We start from the raw sequence: 15,571 nt of genomic DNA, 5'->3' as shown, positions 1-15,571 counted from the left end.
TTGATTCGATTTTCACTTCTTGGAATTGATGACGTCATACTTGCCGTAAAAAAAAAAAAAAGCATGCTGTCCAAATTGCTTTTAAAATCGAGGGCACTAGATAGTCCTGCACTACATAGTTTAGTTGTTAGGGATAAGGGAGGGAATTCGGACTTCTTGGAGCCAGCAGGTACTTCCTGTTTGGAACGCTGCTGTTAACTCCTGACGTGTTGATCTGATGTTGTTGCCTACATTTTGTGGCCATAAATATGGTATCAATTGAATTTTACTGCCAAATAAACCCCGTTTACACCTCACAGTTGCGTCTGTGAGTCAAATACTAGCCGGTCTCCAACAAACAGCGTTTCTTAAATGCCGGGTTGTCCAGATACTCTTTCAAATGAACGCGATGGCTACATTTGTTTTTGCATTTACTTCACAGTTGACCGGTCAAAGCAGTTGCTTGTTTACGGCAATATTTACTAAACAAGCACAAAATAGGGAAAATACTATTACTTTTCTCCTTCCTTATGATTAATGGTCCCATTTGGTTCCCTGGAATGCTTAACTGCATTCACACTGTAGTGCACCTCACCAGGATTCACTTGCAAGTTAACAGTGAAAAGCAACTTTTTACACACGCTTTGTATACATTGTACAGAATGCATTATAGAAAAAAGACATCATACGTAGTAGTGGCTCATAGTATACATGTTGCCCTCCAGGTGGCACTGCCCATCGTTGGGTAAGACGATGCCCCCTAGTTTTCCGTCCCCAGCAAAGTGGAAACCAGCGTCAGTGGAAAACACGAGCAGTCGAGTCACATTTCTCCAGCCAATTATTTTCTGAAATCACAAAATGTAAATAATTCTTGATGTTTTTCTAGTTCATCTTAAGAAAAATGTGAATTTTTCGGTTAAAAAATGAAAGCCCGCAGTCACCTCGCACACTGCCACCTGCATGATAGCATCAAAGCCGCCCTCAGGTGAGTCCAGGTTTCCTGAGATCTGCTGCTGACTGACCAGGTTGTTGAAACTCTTTCCATCCTTGGTCAGAGACAGGACGTTCTTGTAGCTGAAGGGGCTGGTGCAGTTATGGTTGCCCAAGCACGGGTTCATCACTCTGAGTGGTGTGGTGCTGACGTACGGCATGACCGTTTTCTCAACAAATGAGCCAAAGCCTTCAGGAGATCAGAGAGGATAAAGGGATGAAATCTGCAACACCTGGTCTTTTAGAGATGTTCAGATCCAGACTTACCGATCTGGAAGTCGGAGGTGATTTTAGCCATTTCCCTCATGAGTTCAGTGCCGAGGTTCTTGACGTTTTCCAGATCGTCCTTCATGGAGTAGGACAGGTCCATCAGGTAGTACAGATCGATGGGGTAGTCATCAGCCCGCCGGAATTTCAGGTTTATGGTCTGTGGTTCGCCTTAAACATAAAACACAAGAGAACACAAAATGATCCTAAAGAAAGTCTGAAACATATGACTTCTTTCTATTAAGGCTTTGACACATGCGCCCGTTTGGACCTTGACCCACTCGAGTGCTGCAGGTTTTTGGGTTATCTGGCCCGTAGAGAGGAGCGGCTGCGTCTTAAGGTGAGCTCAGGTTTATATTGCAGTTCCCTTGAGGCTTGTGTGGCCATTAAAATAGAATGTACAATTGTTGTGCGTGTAACACGTGCATCAAGTACTTGCAACAGTAATGCATGCTTATGACGTACGAGCGATGCTGTTGTACAGTGAAACTGATTCTAGTCATTAGTAAGGTGTGAGTACTGGCCAGTACTGACGAATGTGTAGGTGATCCGCAAGCATCCATAGGATACCCACACAAACTATACTGATCGTCTTATTTCCTCGTTCCACTCCACATGATTTGTGGGATTAAAAAAAAAAAATCATCCTGTGTCTTCACTCTTAAGTCTTCAGTGTTTGTTAGGACCCGTCACTTGCAGCAGGAAAGAGAAAATGTTCTCTCTACGGGCTCACAGAGCGGTCTACGACTTCAATATTTCCAGCAGGCCTTCTGCATGCCTCGTACAGGTTTGCACATTTTTCTTATCCACCCGTAAGGACAATTGTGACTATGACTCGACCACTGTCATGTCAGAACGACATGAGTGTTGCTTTTCCCAAAAGAAATCCCATCACAAATCTGAGCTACAAGGAAACTCTGTTTCCAAAAATCAAGATTCATCAAGAGGCATCGAGCCAGTTTGGACAAAATGTTTACCCTTTAAAAATAGGGAAAAAATGAAAACTATAAAAGTATTTAAATTTGGTATCTTTGAGTAATTTGAAAATTAGTCTGTAAATAAACCAGGATGGAGTCTTCCCATTATCAGACATGCAAGGATATAACTAACACTCATGAGTCAGAGTCAAGGCCCGGGGGCGGATCCGGCCCTCTAGGGTAATTCTATCCGGCCCTCAAGATCATTTTATTTTATTGTTATTAACGTCCAAATGTCATCTTGCGCTTATTTCTAACTTGCATAATTTTGAGAAAATATATTTTTATGGAGAGTAAAATATTGAGAGTTATTTAAGGTTTAAGTTTATTTATTCTGGAATCATATTCCTACCTGTTTTTATTCATAGTTATATTAAAAAGTTCAATTTTTAAAGTTTAAAAATTTTGGCCCCCTGTGAAATTGAGTTTGACCCCCTTGCAGTAAGGCCTCGTTTCCACTGAGCGGTCTGGTACAGTAAGGAGAGGTCCAGTCCAGTCCAGCTAATTCTGGTAAACGCTTCCACTCCGTTAAACCTCACTCCCACTGAGCGGTTTGTTTTCAGGGCTCGTGAGCAGTGTAGACCGCTAGCGCACTGCTAGCTCACCCAGTATCAAGCTGTCGCCAGAGGATGGCACGGAACATTTGTAATTCCACCCCAGACTAGACTTTGCTGTTTGGAGGCATTTTCAATATAGACGGTGACCAAAAGGGAACACAAGAAACCGCACAAACCAGAATGCTTACAAACGTCAGAAACATTAGTGTAAATGAGCAATTATTGATGCGTTCTGAAGTACTCATCACTTTCTGCCAATCAACGGGTGGCTACAGCAGCTTCACCCCAACCGTTTCATCCCACTTTTCAATGGGCCTATAATCGCTGGGGCCCCCAAGTGGGACGGGTCGGGACTGTTTAATGAGTCCATTTTACAATGGAAATGCTCAAAATACCGGACCGGACTGCTTAGTGGAAACAAAAATTAGCCCAGGACATCAGATTTTGCTCATTTTTGGTTCCATTTTAAAACCACTAAAGTTAATAAGTTTTTGACATTTTTTGTCAATGTCACATAAACAGTTAAAATAATGCTGTAGTATTTATCTGTTATTTACAGAACAGTTTATCCACAACAGCTCATAGCAGCGTGAGTGCTTCTTCAAAGAACAAATAATTTATTCATTCTTTTCCTCCAGTGACACACGGATGCTAACCCGGCCATCAGGAGCAATGCGCTAGCTCAAAGACACTTCAGCATACTCCAGTGAGCAGAGCAGGAATCAAACCTGCGATCAGAGGTCGACTGAACTATTTTTCTACTTTATTACATCAATTTACTGGCTTGTATTTAAAAATGACTATTAAGATCCAGATCTGCAGAGGGAATGTTTCAAAATAACTACAGAGTAAAACAACAGCTCTTATTGCTTGGAGACATCAGCCTAACCCCCTGAAAGGGTTGGGGATTACTAACCGGTTCGTAGCGTGACGGTCACCCTCTGAGGCTGGATCTGGGTGATGTCCTCCAGCTTCACTTTCTCGTCCTTTTTACGCATGGTAACCGGCTTGTTCTGGTCCAGAATGATATTCCCACGGGGGTTCTCAATTAGGCTTTCTGTGCACTTTCTTTTCTTCAGGGACTCCAGATCGTCACAGCGAGCAGATTTGGGTTCACCCACTGTCAGAAAGTTCTAAGCAGAGGCGGGGAGAGCAAACAGTTGTTTCAATAAATAGAAATAGTTCCACTGAATGACTCATTAGTGAACAGAATTCTTTTTAAAAGTTTTTTCAAAACTGGAAACTTGGACAGCGTGTAAATATTTAAATACTTTTGGTTCTCCAAAGACTAAAAAACATCAAGGACTCTTAAAAGCCTTCTACAAAAGTCATAGAAATCTTAAATCTATCCATTAGCAGTGGTTTCCTGAACCCTCTGATTAGTTAATCAGTCTGCATGAGCCGCATGAGACCAAGAGGATCAGGTTTAAAGTCTGCTGTGTATTAACAGCACTTATACCATGGTCTGGGTGAATACTCGATTCTGATTGGCTACTGGGTGTGCATTAAAAACTGATATACCACGGTGATAAACCACACCTAAAAAAGAAGTTCCGGTCACACAGACCAAACGTTCGATATCACTGCGCAGGCTTCTTTAAAACACATTTTCCTTCATTGTCTGGACAAAACAAGCAGTAATGGATGAACTTTATCTCTGAACTGATGCTTTATTCAACTTATTGTAGCGACCAGCATTTATATTCATCTCATTCTGTAAGGTAAATTAATATTGACAAATTGGTTATTCTCCTTCTAATAAAACACCACTCGACATGAGAGGTGTAGTCTTCTGTTTCACCACAAGAGGGAGTTTCTCATTTTAGAGCAGCTCAGAAGAACGAACCTGCCGTGAAATGAAACACAGACAGAAGCTGAATATGTTCTAGCTGCTCACTGAAGGATTAACGTCAGAAAAAGAAGAAAAATATCCTAATTTGTCCGGGTCTTTCTTTCAAAACAGCGACACTTTACCGCTGCAGCTGAGGTCTGTAACGGCTTCAGGCTTCATGCCGTGTTTCATGTCACCGTGACAACAAACCGCATCACGGATGATCAAATAGTCCGCTTTGTGTGAAAAAATGAGCTAAACCAAAGAAATAACAAGAATAAAGTACTAAATATTGATTAAATGTTTATTTATTTTGTAAAGACCATGGTATAAGCGGGATAATACCCTCCGAAGAGTGCATTATGAGAAATTAACGCACTTCACGGAGGCAACCGTCCTCCGCTTCGCGTCGGACGGTTTAGGCCTCCGCGTCGTGCGTTAATTTCTCATAATGCACACTTCGTCGGGTATTATCCCTTACATGAAAACCCACCAGCCGTCTGAGGGAGAACTTCAGACAATGACCTCAGTCAAAACTAAAATACCACATTGACCCAATTCTTCCAAAACCACATGACACCAATAAACCATTATGGTTTGTAGACACACAGAACAGGGAGCAGGACGTTTGCAGAACAGGGGATGTGAGCACAAAAGATGGAGGAACAACTTTCATTCAGGCTTTTTCTTTTTAATAAACTGCCAGCGCAAAACCCGGATTTTCTTAGAGCTACGAGAATAACAAAAAAATATCCAATTATTGATGAGGACTAAGGATCGCTATAGTGTGAATGCTTTGTAAGCGTTCACACTATAGCGACCCTTTTTCTCTTTATTATTATTAATATTAATTATTTATTCTTCTGTATTTTTTATTATTCTAAAAAACCTAAATCACACTTTCAGCAATTTCAGCAAACGTTATATCAAAATGTTCAAGACATTCCTGCTTGTGCTTTCGTGCATTTTACAGTTTTTAAAATGTTAAGCAATTTATGCAATTTTTCAGTCTCATTAAAAATGAAAGGGAATTTTTTTCCCAATTTCTGCGATCAAAACATTGAGCAAGTTCAGGACATTCACACTTGTACCATCACATACGCATTTTGTGAAATTTTATAAAATTTGGGAAATTTTATGCAAATTTTGTGATTTTTTTCCCCCCAACTTAATTCTCCAAATATTTGTGCACTTTCTGCAAATTATGCAGGTTTGGTATCAAAATGTTCAGCATGCTAAAGACATTCATGCTTTTACTTATGGTATTCATACCTTTTACGCATTTCAACATTTTTTGCAATATTTTTCACAAAATTCTTCAAATTCTTTGTGCGCTTCGAAACCTTTGCAACCTTACGATGAAAATGTTCTGCACTCTCAGGAAATTCACACCATTACTTTTGTTATTTATAAATTTTACACGATTTTCTCGATTTTTCAAGATTTTTTTTTTATTATTATTCAAGAAATTCTTGTGCACTTTCTTCAAATTATGCAAGTTTGGTATCAAAAAATTCAGCACGTTCAGGATATTAATTATTGCACTTTTACTTACGCAAATTTAACATTTTAACCAATTATTGAAATTTTTCGCAATTTTCGCGATTTTTCAAGAAATTAAAAAAATAATTTGGAAATGTTTCTAACTCTTGTGTACTTTCTTCAAATTATGCATGTTTGGCATCAAAACATTGAGCAAGTTCAGGACATTTTACAGCAAATAAAGTTATTTTTTTTCAGCATCTTCTCTGACTACGTTCAGCAAAAGCATTCACACTAGCATCATGCAGGTAATGCATCCTTTCTAGTTGTGATTCTTAGAATCTAATTCTGTTCACATTATTAAATTAGATTTTCTTACAGTCCCACTCCAACTATATATATTTTTTTATTGTAAAAGCCTTCCCAGTGGTCTTTTATTTTAGATAGTGTCATTTTAGCTTCTCTAGAGCAGCAGCAGTTCATTAGAAATTTCTGAGTTGTGGGCGGGACTGTTTCCAAGCGAATCCATCAGAATTAGAGCGGAGTTGGGAGAGTTTGGCATCACAGTCACTGCCTAAACCGCATGTTTTTATCTACCTCTGATGATTTGAACAAAGAAATACTCAGAAATACAGCTTTACTTTAACCATGTCCTCCATTCTGAAAAAAAATGCTACAAGAACATTTTAAAACACCAAAAACACAATTTTCAATAGAATGGGTCATTATACATGTTGCAGTTAAAGACTACAAAAATAAATCAATTAATTCCCTAATGAACAGTTCCATTTCTTCTTTCTAATTAAACTAAGCTGAAAGGTTGTGGTTTTCTAACCTCAAAACCAAAAATAAGTCAGCAGTCAGAATGAAAAGCAGATAAGATCGCAGAAGAATTCGGGTCTGTCTGAACAAGCACTGCAACACTGATGTGTTCTTACTCGCTGAAGAATTCAAGGAAATCAGAGCTCACCACAATCAATATCACAACACAGAAATGACATTTCAAATGACAAAGTGAATGTCATTTTGACTTTAATGAAAGCTCAAAACTTCCTTATTGAATAGCAATGATTTTATTAGTAATTTGTCCTGTCTGTTTGCCAGCAGCAGAAAGATGAAAACATTTTTTAAAATGATTTAAATATCCATTAAATGACTGGAATATTAAATAGTTTATACATCTATCACTTTGATTTTAAAGGGGCCCTATCATGAAAATTCTACTTTATGAGGTTTTAAGTGCATTATACTGTTCATTCCTGTCTATAAAGAACCCCAAAGCAGCATTTTGATCCGTTCATGCATTTAAGAGTAATCCTCTAAAAACCTGCACTTTCTGCAGTAGCCCCTCCCATACCCACAAAAACGAGCGGGTGGAAACGTGCTGATGTAAGATCGATGCCAACAGCTCCCTCTGGGAGGAGTCTGCTCTGACAGCTCCACCCCCAGACTAACACAACACTCAATTTATCCACAGAGCTTGATCAGCAAAAAACTTTAGATTTTAGATGCAGAATACTGTATAACACCACCCTATAACCCCCGTTTATCCCCTCACGAAAAACAACTAATATTTCATAAAGAATTCATTTTTTTTAGTGATTATTGTCTGGTTTCTGCTCTGGATGAGTATCTGACAACAGTTTACTTTAGTTTTTGGAATATTCTGCCCTGCATGTCAATAAAAGTGTTTAAATCAGATTCTGTCAGGTCTGAAGGTGTGATGATGTTGAATGATGTCAGTAAAGCACTTTAGAAAACACTAGTTTTAGTGACAGTTTTATTTTGTATTTATCTGTAGCATCTTAAAAGTTGGAAAAAGTTTTTTTTGTTGGTTTGGATTTTTTTTTAGTTTCCACTCTGACAGTGATTGGTTCAGGGAAAACCTATATTCGATTTTAATGGTCCTTACACAAAATTGAGCTTCCAAATAAAGTTTAAAGCAGCTTCAGATCTTTTACAGAGAATGAAGACAAACTTTACCAGTAAAAGTTAAGAGAAACTGAAAGCCAAAAATCAAACACCCACTTCAGTTTTGTACAGGTCGGTCCGTAAAAATAGTCCGACATGAAACTGCTCTGTGGCCTGAAAAAGGTTGGGGGCCACTGACCTATGCTATTCTTCGTGTAGCCTTAAAACGACTTCTAGACTGTTAATATCTGAGTGCATCAGTGCGATTCTGCAGAACCTTTTGCTCTACACCTGAAAGAAGAAAGAAGCTGACCACTGAGAAAGTAACAGAAGACGTGCGTTTGTAGAAATGATTGGTGGTAGTATGAGTCAGATTAATTTTTCGAGTAGTCTTCTCCAACCCGTTTAATCACTGTGTACTTCAAACTGAAGGTGTAGTTAAATTAGCTGTTGCTATTATTGAAACAGAAACCATCTCTGCAGGCGAAGTGGTTACATCAACCACACGGCTTTGGCAGCTGACTGAATAGATGACCAGAAGCCGTCTGTAGGTTAGGAAAAATTGAGCCGTTATGTCAAAATTTGTAGAGAACCAAGTGTGTTGCATACATTTAGATAGAATTCACTAAATTGATTCTTCATCAATAGTTTTATTACAAACTTTTAGATGAAATGTCTCGTTACCATTAGACACATTTTACATTTGTATTTCAGACACCTGGAATGTTCACTGGCTGTTAAAACAATCATTGAACAAAAAGAATAACTTTGTTTTACTTGAGTCAAAACAATCAAACAGATTGGCCTTACTTCGTCTGTGCACCATCCGCACGTCTCTGAGACCTGGATGCATTCCCCACAAGACTGCGCATTGGCCTTGATGCACATGCTGCCATCTGAAAATCAAAAATCACATTTTCCATCAGTTCAGTGACTCACCACAGCTTTTACACACAAACCCTCAAACCCTGTCAGCCCAAAAACCATGAGTCAGCTGAGCAAGTGAAGACTTACGAAGGACAAACTCCAAGTGAAGTAAAGCAGGCGTAGTGCAATACATTTGAGGAGCAGGAATAGTTCTTTACTATTGTAAATAACGTGTCTAAAATGAAAGCATTCGGTTTTGTGATGGATTAGCTACAGTCTAACAGAATAAATAGGTGAAATAAAAAGTTTTACAGTTTGTTCCAGTTCCTTACCTTGCTGTGCCGTGCTGCCACCAAGGACCGCTGATAAAGTTGCTATTAAAAGAAGCCGCAGATCCATCTAGAACAAGAAAAATAAATTGAGTGAGCATAAACTAAAGTGATTCTTAAAAGCCGTACATCCTTTACTGAAGGGTTTGCAGCTTTTTAATCGCAGGTCAAGTCGGTGAGGGACAGAGAACTGTGAAGTTCCTCATACTGAACCGGAAACTATGTGTACATGTGATGTGGTATGAAATCTTTTTCTTTTTTTTAGTTACTCTTAGCACATCTACAAGGTGTGATCACACAGTGAGCGTTTAAAATCAGCTCTTCCCTGCATTTACTCTTGTTGCTGCAAAGAGGAAAAGATGTTCAGACCTGCCATTTCCACTCTCCACCAATTTCAGCACCTATCTTCATATTTTGCAATAAAATGGAATCCCTCTGTTACCATTATGAAAGAGGCAGCCTGAATAAACCTCTATTTTGCCCAAATAAGGAGAAACAATTCACAGTCACTGAGCAGCAGGCAGCTGCCACTTCACCAGCGGTTCCTTTCTTTCTGCCTGGAGTTGGACATCTGCGCCGGGACAAGTTTATTACCACAACAAAGAAAAGATAGAATAGGGAAGCTGGAAGACAAGCAACAAAAACCCACGAAAGACATTTTTATTTCAGTCACAAAAAGGGTGGATGAGCAGGAATGCCATGACCTCAGCAGACGTTTAAAAGCTGAATGGATGAAGTTCACTTCATTTGCGTGGCTCATATGCCTAAAATGATGAAGACACTTAAGCATTTCCTGTAAATGATGAGTGGCGGTTCAGAAAGAACAAACATAACAGTCCTGCAATCCATCTCCACATCATTTAAGCCCAAGTCTATGGAGCTAAATTGGGGTCAATACTACTTGACACCCAAATAAAACAAATTGAAAAAAATATTGGTGTTTGGCCAAAGAAAAAAAAAAGTAAAATGTCCAAAATCTTTGCTATTCTAAAACAAACATAATTATTTTTATCTTCAAATGTTCTGTTTATTAGGTTTCAAAACTCAAAATTTCAATTTCAAAACTTTTGTTTTTTAGTTTAAACTTTTTTTTTTTTGTTTTCAAATCTGAAAATTTCAATTTCAAACTTTTCGGCCCCGTTGTGGCGCGTTGGTGCGGGGCTAACACGAAGGACCAATCAAAATTGATGTGGGTTTCAGTTCTGTTACGCAAGTTTTTAAGTGCGTTTTTGGGCTCTACACACAAAACACACAGCTGTTGAAAGCGTGACAAAAGTTAAACCAGTTGAACTTTGACCAATCAGGGACTCTGCTTTGGTAGCAACATCTAGTAGTGTCTTTTTTAATACACAAAAATGCCAACCATTTCAAAATTTCTCATGAAAGAGAAATGATTAACTGCAGTTTGTTCCCAGCTGGAATTTTATGACACCAAATCTTTCATATATCAGAATACAGCTGTGAAAGAAAAAGTCTGATAAAGATTCATAAGACTTGCACTTCTTCGACATTTTGCACCAAGTCTCTTCCAACAACACGACCTAGTATAGGCCAGTGTGAACGCCATATGCTATCAGCATGTATAAAACCCCATATCCTTTAGTACAGTCCACAAGCTTGGTGTGTATGCATAACTGACCGTCCGCAATGCCGAATACACAGGATATGCAGGTGATAGCTATCCTACAGCTGTAAGAGGCCCACAAAGACTACACTGTCTAATTTCCTCATTTTAACAGTTGGGCTCAGTGCAAGGAGCACACACTCTTTTATACTGTGCGCCGAATTTGGAGTAGTTCGAAAAATGCAACAAAAATTCTGTGTTTGACCTACTTTACTCTTACTTACCCTTGCATGTTCTTTACATGTTCACTATGACCTGTCACCCGCAGCATGCCCATAGAAAAAGTCATGCATGAGCTTTTTTACTTTACGGGCTCATCAAGTGGTCTACGACCTCGATATTTGATATGGACCACTTTTGCGTCCTGTACAATCATGGGGGCAGTTGTGACTAAAGTTTTAGATAAAACTGAAAATCTAATCCAATTCAAAATGTCAAACAAATAAGGCTTTGTGTCCACATGTTCTGTATTAAACACCAGAAAAAGGGCTGGGTTTAGAGAAACTGATGAATCACAGTCATCTTTGTAAATGCAATTTCTATTCAGCAAAACCATAAACAGATGCAGAAAAAAAGCTTTTCTGTTAGTTATACGTGCAAGAATGTGAAACTCAGCTATTTCAGAAGTGCTCATCCTGACAAACTAAACTGGTTGTAGAATGGAATTTAAAAACTAAATGGGTATTTGATGAAACTGTGACCACAACTATAAATTGAGCTCAATTAATTTGCTTGACAGCGATACTCGGCTGTAATCAGAAATAGAGGAGCTAATGCGTAAGAATTGTCACACAGCACTACATCAACTTGTTTCTGAGTCTTTCTTAACAACAAGGAAAAGCTGCAGTCTAAAAAAACAGGCCAAAATCTGGGACGGACAAAATAATTATTCTGTCCAGGTTGACAACAGCCCAATCAATAAAAATGTCTCGACAGTCTCCTTGATGAATATCACAGTCAGTGTCTGCTCAGCTTTAGAAAGCATAGACATTTTAAAGTTGATTTAATGGAAGTTAATAATGATTGGCTGCTCATAGAAAAGGGGCACCATTTCCTGTTTATCTGTGCCTCAGACAAATCAACCACATCCTGTGAACTGTAACTAAAGGGCAGCTTGAATGTTCATGTTTCTCATCAGTTCAGTCACAGACATTAAATTACTGTGAGAAACATACAGTAGCCAACAGCTGGATACTGGAATTACGCCTCAATGACGTGACTTTGTATTATTTTTCCACTAATGTGCGATTAAAAAACATGTAAAAAATGAATACTGTAAAGATTTCTAACACGTTTCATCCAAATTCTGTAAAAGTAAGGTCTCTGGATTGTTCTGCACATACTAGCAGTTGCATTCACGTGTCCAATAACCAGGTTCCAGGTGGCTTCCTCGACTAACCTGACTAACCGAGAAAACATTTTCTCCTAACAAAATGACCTAAATTCAAATGCATATTCACACAACAAATATGTTCTCCTTCCATTGTATTTGTAAAGAGGAGGCTGCATAAGTGGAGTTCCTGAGCAGAAATGCAGCTCTGACTGCAGTCAAGAAGGAGTGACATGACATTTGACTATATACCATGTAAACCATAAAAAGAAATGCAAAGTCTGAAATAATAGATTAGATTCATGAAAATTAAAAAAGGGCTGCTAAGTTCCGGTCAAAAATTGACCTTATGGTTTGATTCTACAGACAACCTTAAGGAGGTAATTAAAGTGCTCTAATGCATTCAATTGTTACATCTGTTTTAACTTTACAGTTTTATTCACACGATTCAAAATAGATAAGAAGACAGAGCAAAAATGACAAAATCTGGATTTTCTTTTAGATGCCTGAAACAAAAAACGCAAGTTTTGTACAGGAACAAACTGAAACTGTTTTTAAAAAACTGCCTCATTAAGCTAGGCTATTGTAGAAATGCAACAGTCTCAACATCATTACTGGTTGAAAAATCTACACTGCTGTTCAAACTCAAACAATCTGCATCTTCCACCTTCCAACAAGTCCCATCTGCTGTGATCAGAGAGCTGTTGGGGCCTGATCAAACCTCATAACTGTTCTGCTTCAATTCGATGAATAATTACTTGTATTCATATTTGGAATTCCAGCCGACAGAAACAGAACAAATAGCTTCTTAGTATTTTTCTGTAAACAGCTGAAATGTAGATTTTCAAAACCCCATCATGTCTATGCACTATTTAACCTTTATTTTTTCTTAAGCTTCTTTTAGTGTTTATTCTGTTCTGCGTACAGCTGAACATAACTGAATCCCAAGGAAATATATTTGCAGGACATCAGTGTATTACCCTGAGAACACCTGCCTGCTGTGTTCGTTCACACCAGGCCACATGGTGCCGTTTTCCATCCGTAAAAGCAAAACAAGTCTGGGTCACACAGGTCAGACACGGGGGGTCATGCACTACAACCAGCGGGGGGTCATTTTTGTCCAACTAAAGACAAATTGCAGATTCTGAGGCCCATCTTTTTTATGGTTTGAGCGGACATTTTTTTTCTAAAATTTAAAATGGTTATCAGATCATTTAAACCAAAAGGTGTAAGCTGAACAAAAACAGTTCTTTCTTGACACTTCAATGACTTTAAGCTTAAGAAACGTTTGGTTTTACCAAACCAAATCATTTTGGCTTCCCTGTTTAGGCTGCTTTTTTAAGTTTTATACAAAGCTTTAGGTTTAAGTCAGCATGTGATCTGGACCAGGTTACAGAAGGACCAACAAGAAGCATTTGCTGTTAAATGAGTTCACTTCTTCACATTAACCGGCAGGGCAGCGTTAAAACTCAAACTGAGAAGCCCTTGAAGAGGTTATTGTATTGAATTTTTGGCAGGTTTCAACTATTTAGCACAAGTTCTAATGATTTAAATGTAGCACTTGTTATGTGTTAAATTCCCCATAGACATGTAAGGGTTGTTTATTGAAAGATTAAATTAATTTCCAAGAATAGATAAATGAATTCAACAAAAACAATTGCCAGACTATCAGCTTTTTAATCACAAAAATAACATAAAAATATTTTAAAGAGAAAAAGCAAAATTCATCTTTTTTTAAACCAAAGTCCCTGCTTTTTCAAAAACAGTTCCTCTAAATCACAGGTGTCGAACTCCAGGCCTCAAGGGCCGGTGCCCTACATGTTTCCCAACCAACCTGCCTTTGAAGCTCCTTATTGGCCAAACACACCTGATCCAGGTAATCAGCAGCAGATGAGGCAGGATTTCTGGAAAACCAGTAGGACGTCGGCCCTCGAGGACTTGAGTTTGACACCCCTGCTCTAAATCATCATGAAGAGTTGAGGATTGCACCACTGATAACAGTTTTTAAACAAGCAAAAAAGAAACCACAAGACCTGTAGCTTATAGAGTTTATCGTTTCCGTTTCTGTGGTTTGGTTGGCACACCATTTTTAAAGAAAACAGAAGCAAACCAATTTCACTTCCACAAAACTTCTATCTCTTACTGACATCAACAAATATGTTTACGTTATCTTTTATAAGAAGCATTGCTGCCAAAAATGACAGGTTTGATGGTTCCTAAAAGCTCAAGCTCGACTCCTTTCATGCAGTTACTTCTGTATTATTTATGAACTTTGATCTGACTCACTGAATGAGGGTGTGGGCTTATTGACAACTGCGGATGTTCAGTCGTTCAGAGAACCACCATAAACCTTCACATAGATCGCAAACACACAACCGACCACAGAGAAACCAACACAAACATGTTTGTTACATGGGTTTTAACAACACTTATTTCATGGTATCTTATGTAACTTGTTTCACTGTCATATCTATGTTGCTTTGTAGATCCACTACTACATAACAAGAAAAACATAATATACCATCAAATATTAAATGTGTCATACCAAAATCAAACGCATAAACGCACACACTACACAAGATAGAACACCTCCAGAAAATGAGTGCTGCTCAACAAGATAATGAAGTGACTGCATTGCTAATGCTGTCTTTTGCTAACATAAATAATGAATGTGTAGAGTGGTTAAACCTCAGCGTAACTGCAGGTGTGAAAAGAAGATTTTGATTTTGACCTCGGACCAAAACATTGTTGATTTCTGTTGGATTCTCTCATCTTTTTGTGGGGAATTCAGTACAGCAGAATTGATAAGAAGAAACACATCTGATTGTTGACTAACAGGATTAACAGAGACGGCAGCAAAAAAGTTCAAACAACAGAAACCCTTTGCAGTCAGTTAATGTGTCACTTATGACACAAAGTTTTGACAAAGCAAGATCTATGAAGAATTGCAACACATCGTGCAAGGAAAAAGGAAAAAGCTGGTGATGGACTCTAAAGCCATCACAGAAGTAGTGAAAATACATTCAAGTCCCGCTCCAGCTACATATTTTTTCTAGTTTGGTCTTTTAATTATCATTATGCAGATTTTAGATTAAAAAAAAAAAAAAAGACTCGACTGCACGTCTGCTGTAGTGCTGGGCAATATCCAGTTTCTATTGTTTTTATCTGTTTATTTTTATTGCTGAACTTCTGTGCAATAGTGCTGCCTCAAACGATTATTTTGATAGTTGAATAATCACCAATTATTTTTTCCAAATAGTCGACTAATCGGGTCATGCACAAAGTGGATGTAAAACACAGATCTTAACCAACATTAGCTTTAAACTAACTAAAAATAGAGACAATTAAGATGATAGTTTATTAAACTTATAAGGAATTGTGCAGCCTCTGTCCTTCATTAGTTTCTGGTATTAAAACAAGATTAAAT

The 15,571-nt window shown here is 38.2% G+C and overlaps 1 protein-coding gene across 1 annotated transcript in view; it reads right to left on the bottom strand.

The window, feature by feature from the left end:
* The window catches only part of LOC112150849 (integrin beta-1), a 33,591-nt gene that overhangs the window by 11,607 nt on the left and 6,413 nt on the right, over positions 1-15,571 (bottom strand). The window contains exons 2-7 of the mRNA XM_024279368.2: positions 9,194-9,260; positions 8,805-8,890; positions 3,687-3,903; positions 1,237-1,407; positions 921-1,159; positions 669-824 (exon numbers count right to left, since the gene is read on the bottom strand). Of these exons, the coding sequence (XP_024135136.1) occupies positions 669-824; positions 921-1,159; positions 1,237-1,407; positions 3,687-3,903; positions 8,805-8,890; positions 9,194-9,260 (936 nt within the window). The remainder of the gene's footprint in view (positions 1-668; positions 825-920; positions 1,160-1,236; positions 1,408-3,686; positions 3,904-8,804; positions 8,891-9,193; positions 9,261-15,571) is intronic.

This window comes from Oryzias melastigma, linkage group LG17, assembly GCF_002922805.2.
Source record: "Oryzias melastigma strain HK-1 linkage group LG17, ASM292280v2, whole genome shotgun sequence".
NCBI lineage: Eukaryota > Metazoa > Chordata > Actinopteri > Beloniformes > Adrianichthyidae > Oryzias > Oryzias melastigma.
The sequence above is the reverse complement of the archived record's forward strand: the minus strand, read 5'-3'. Positions and strand labels throughout refer to the sequence as shown.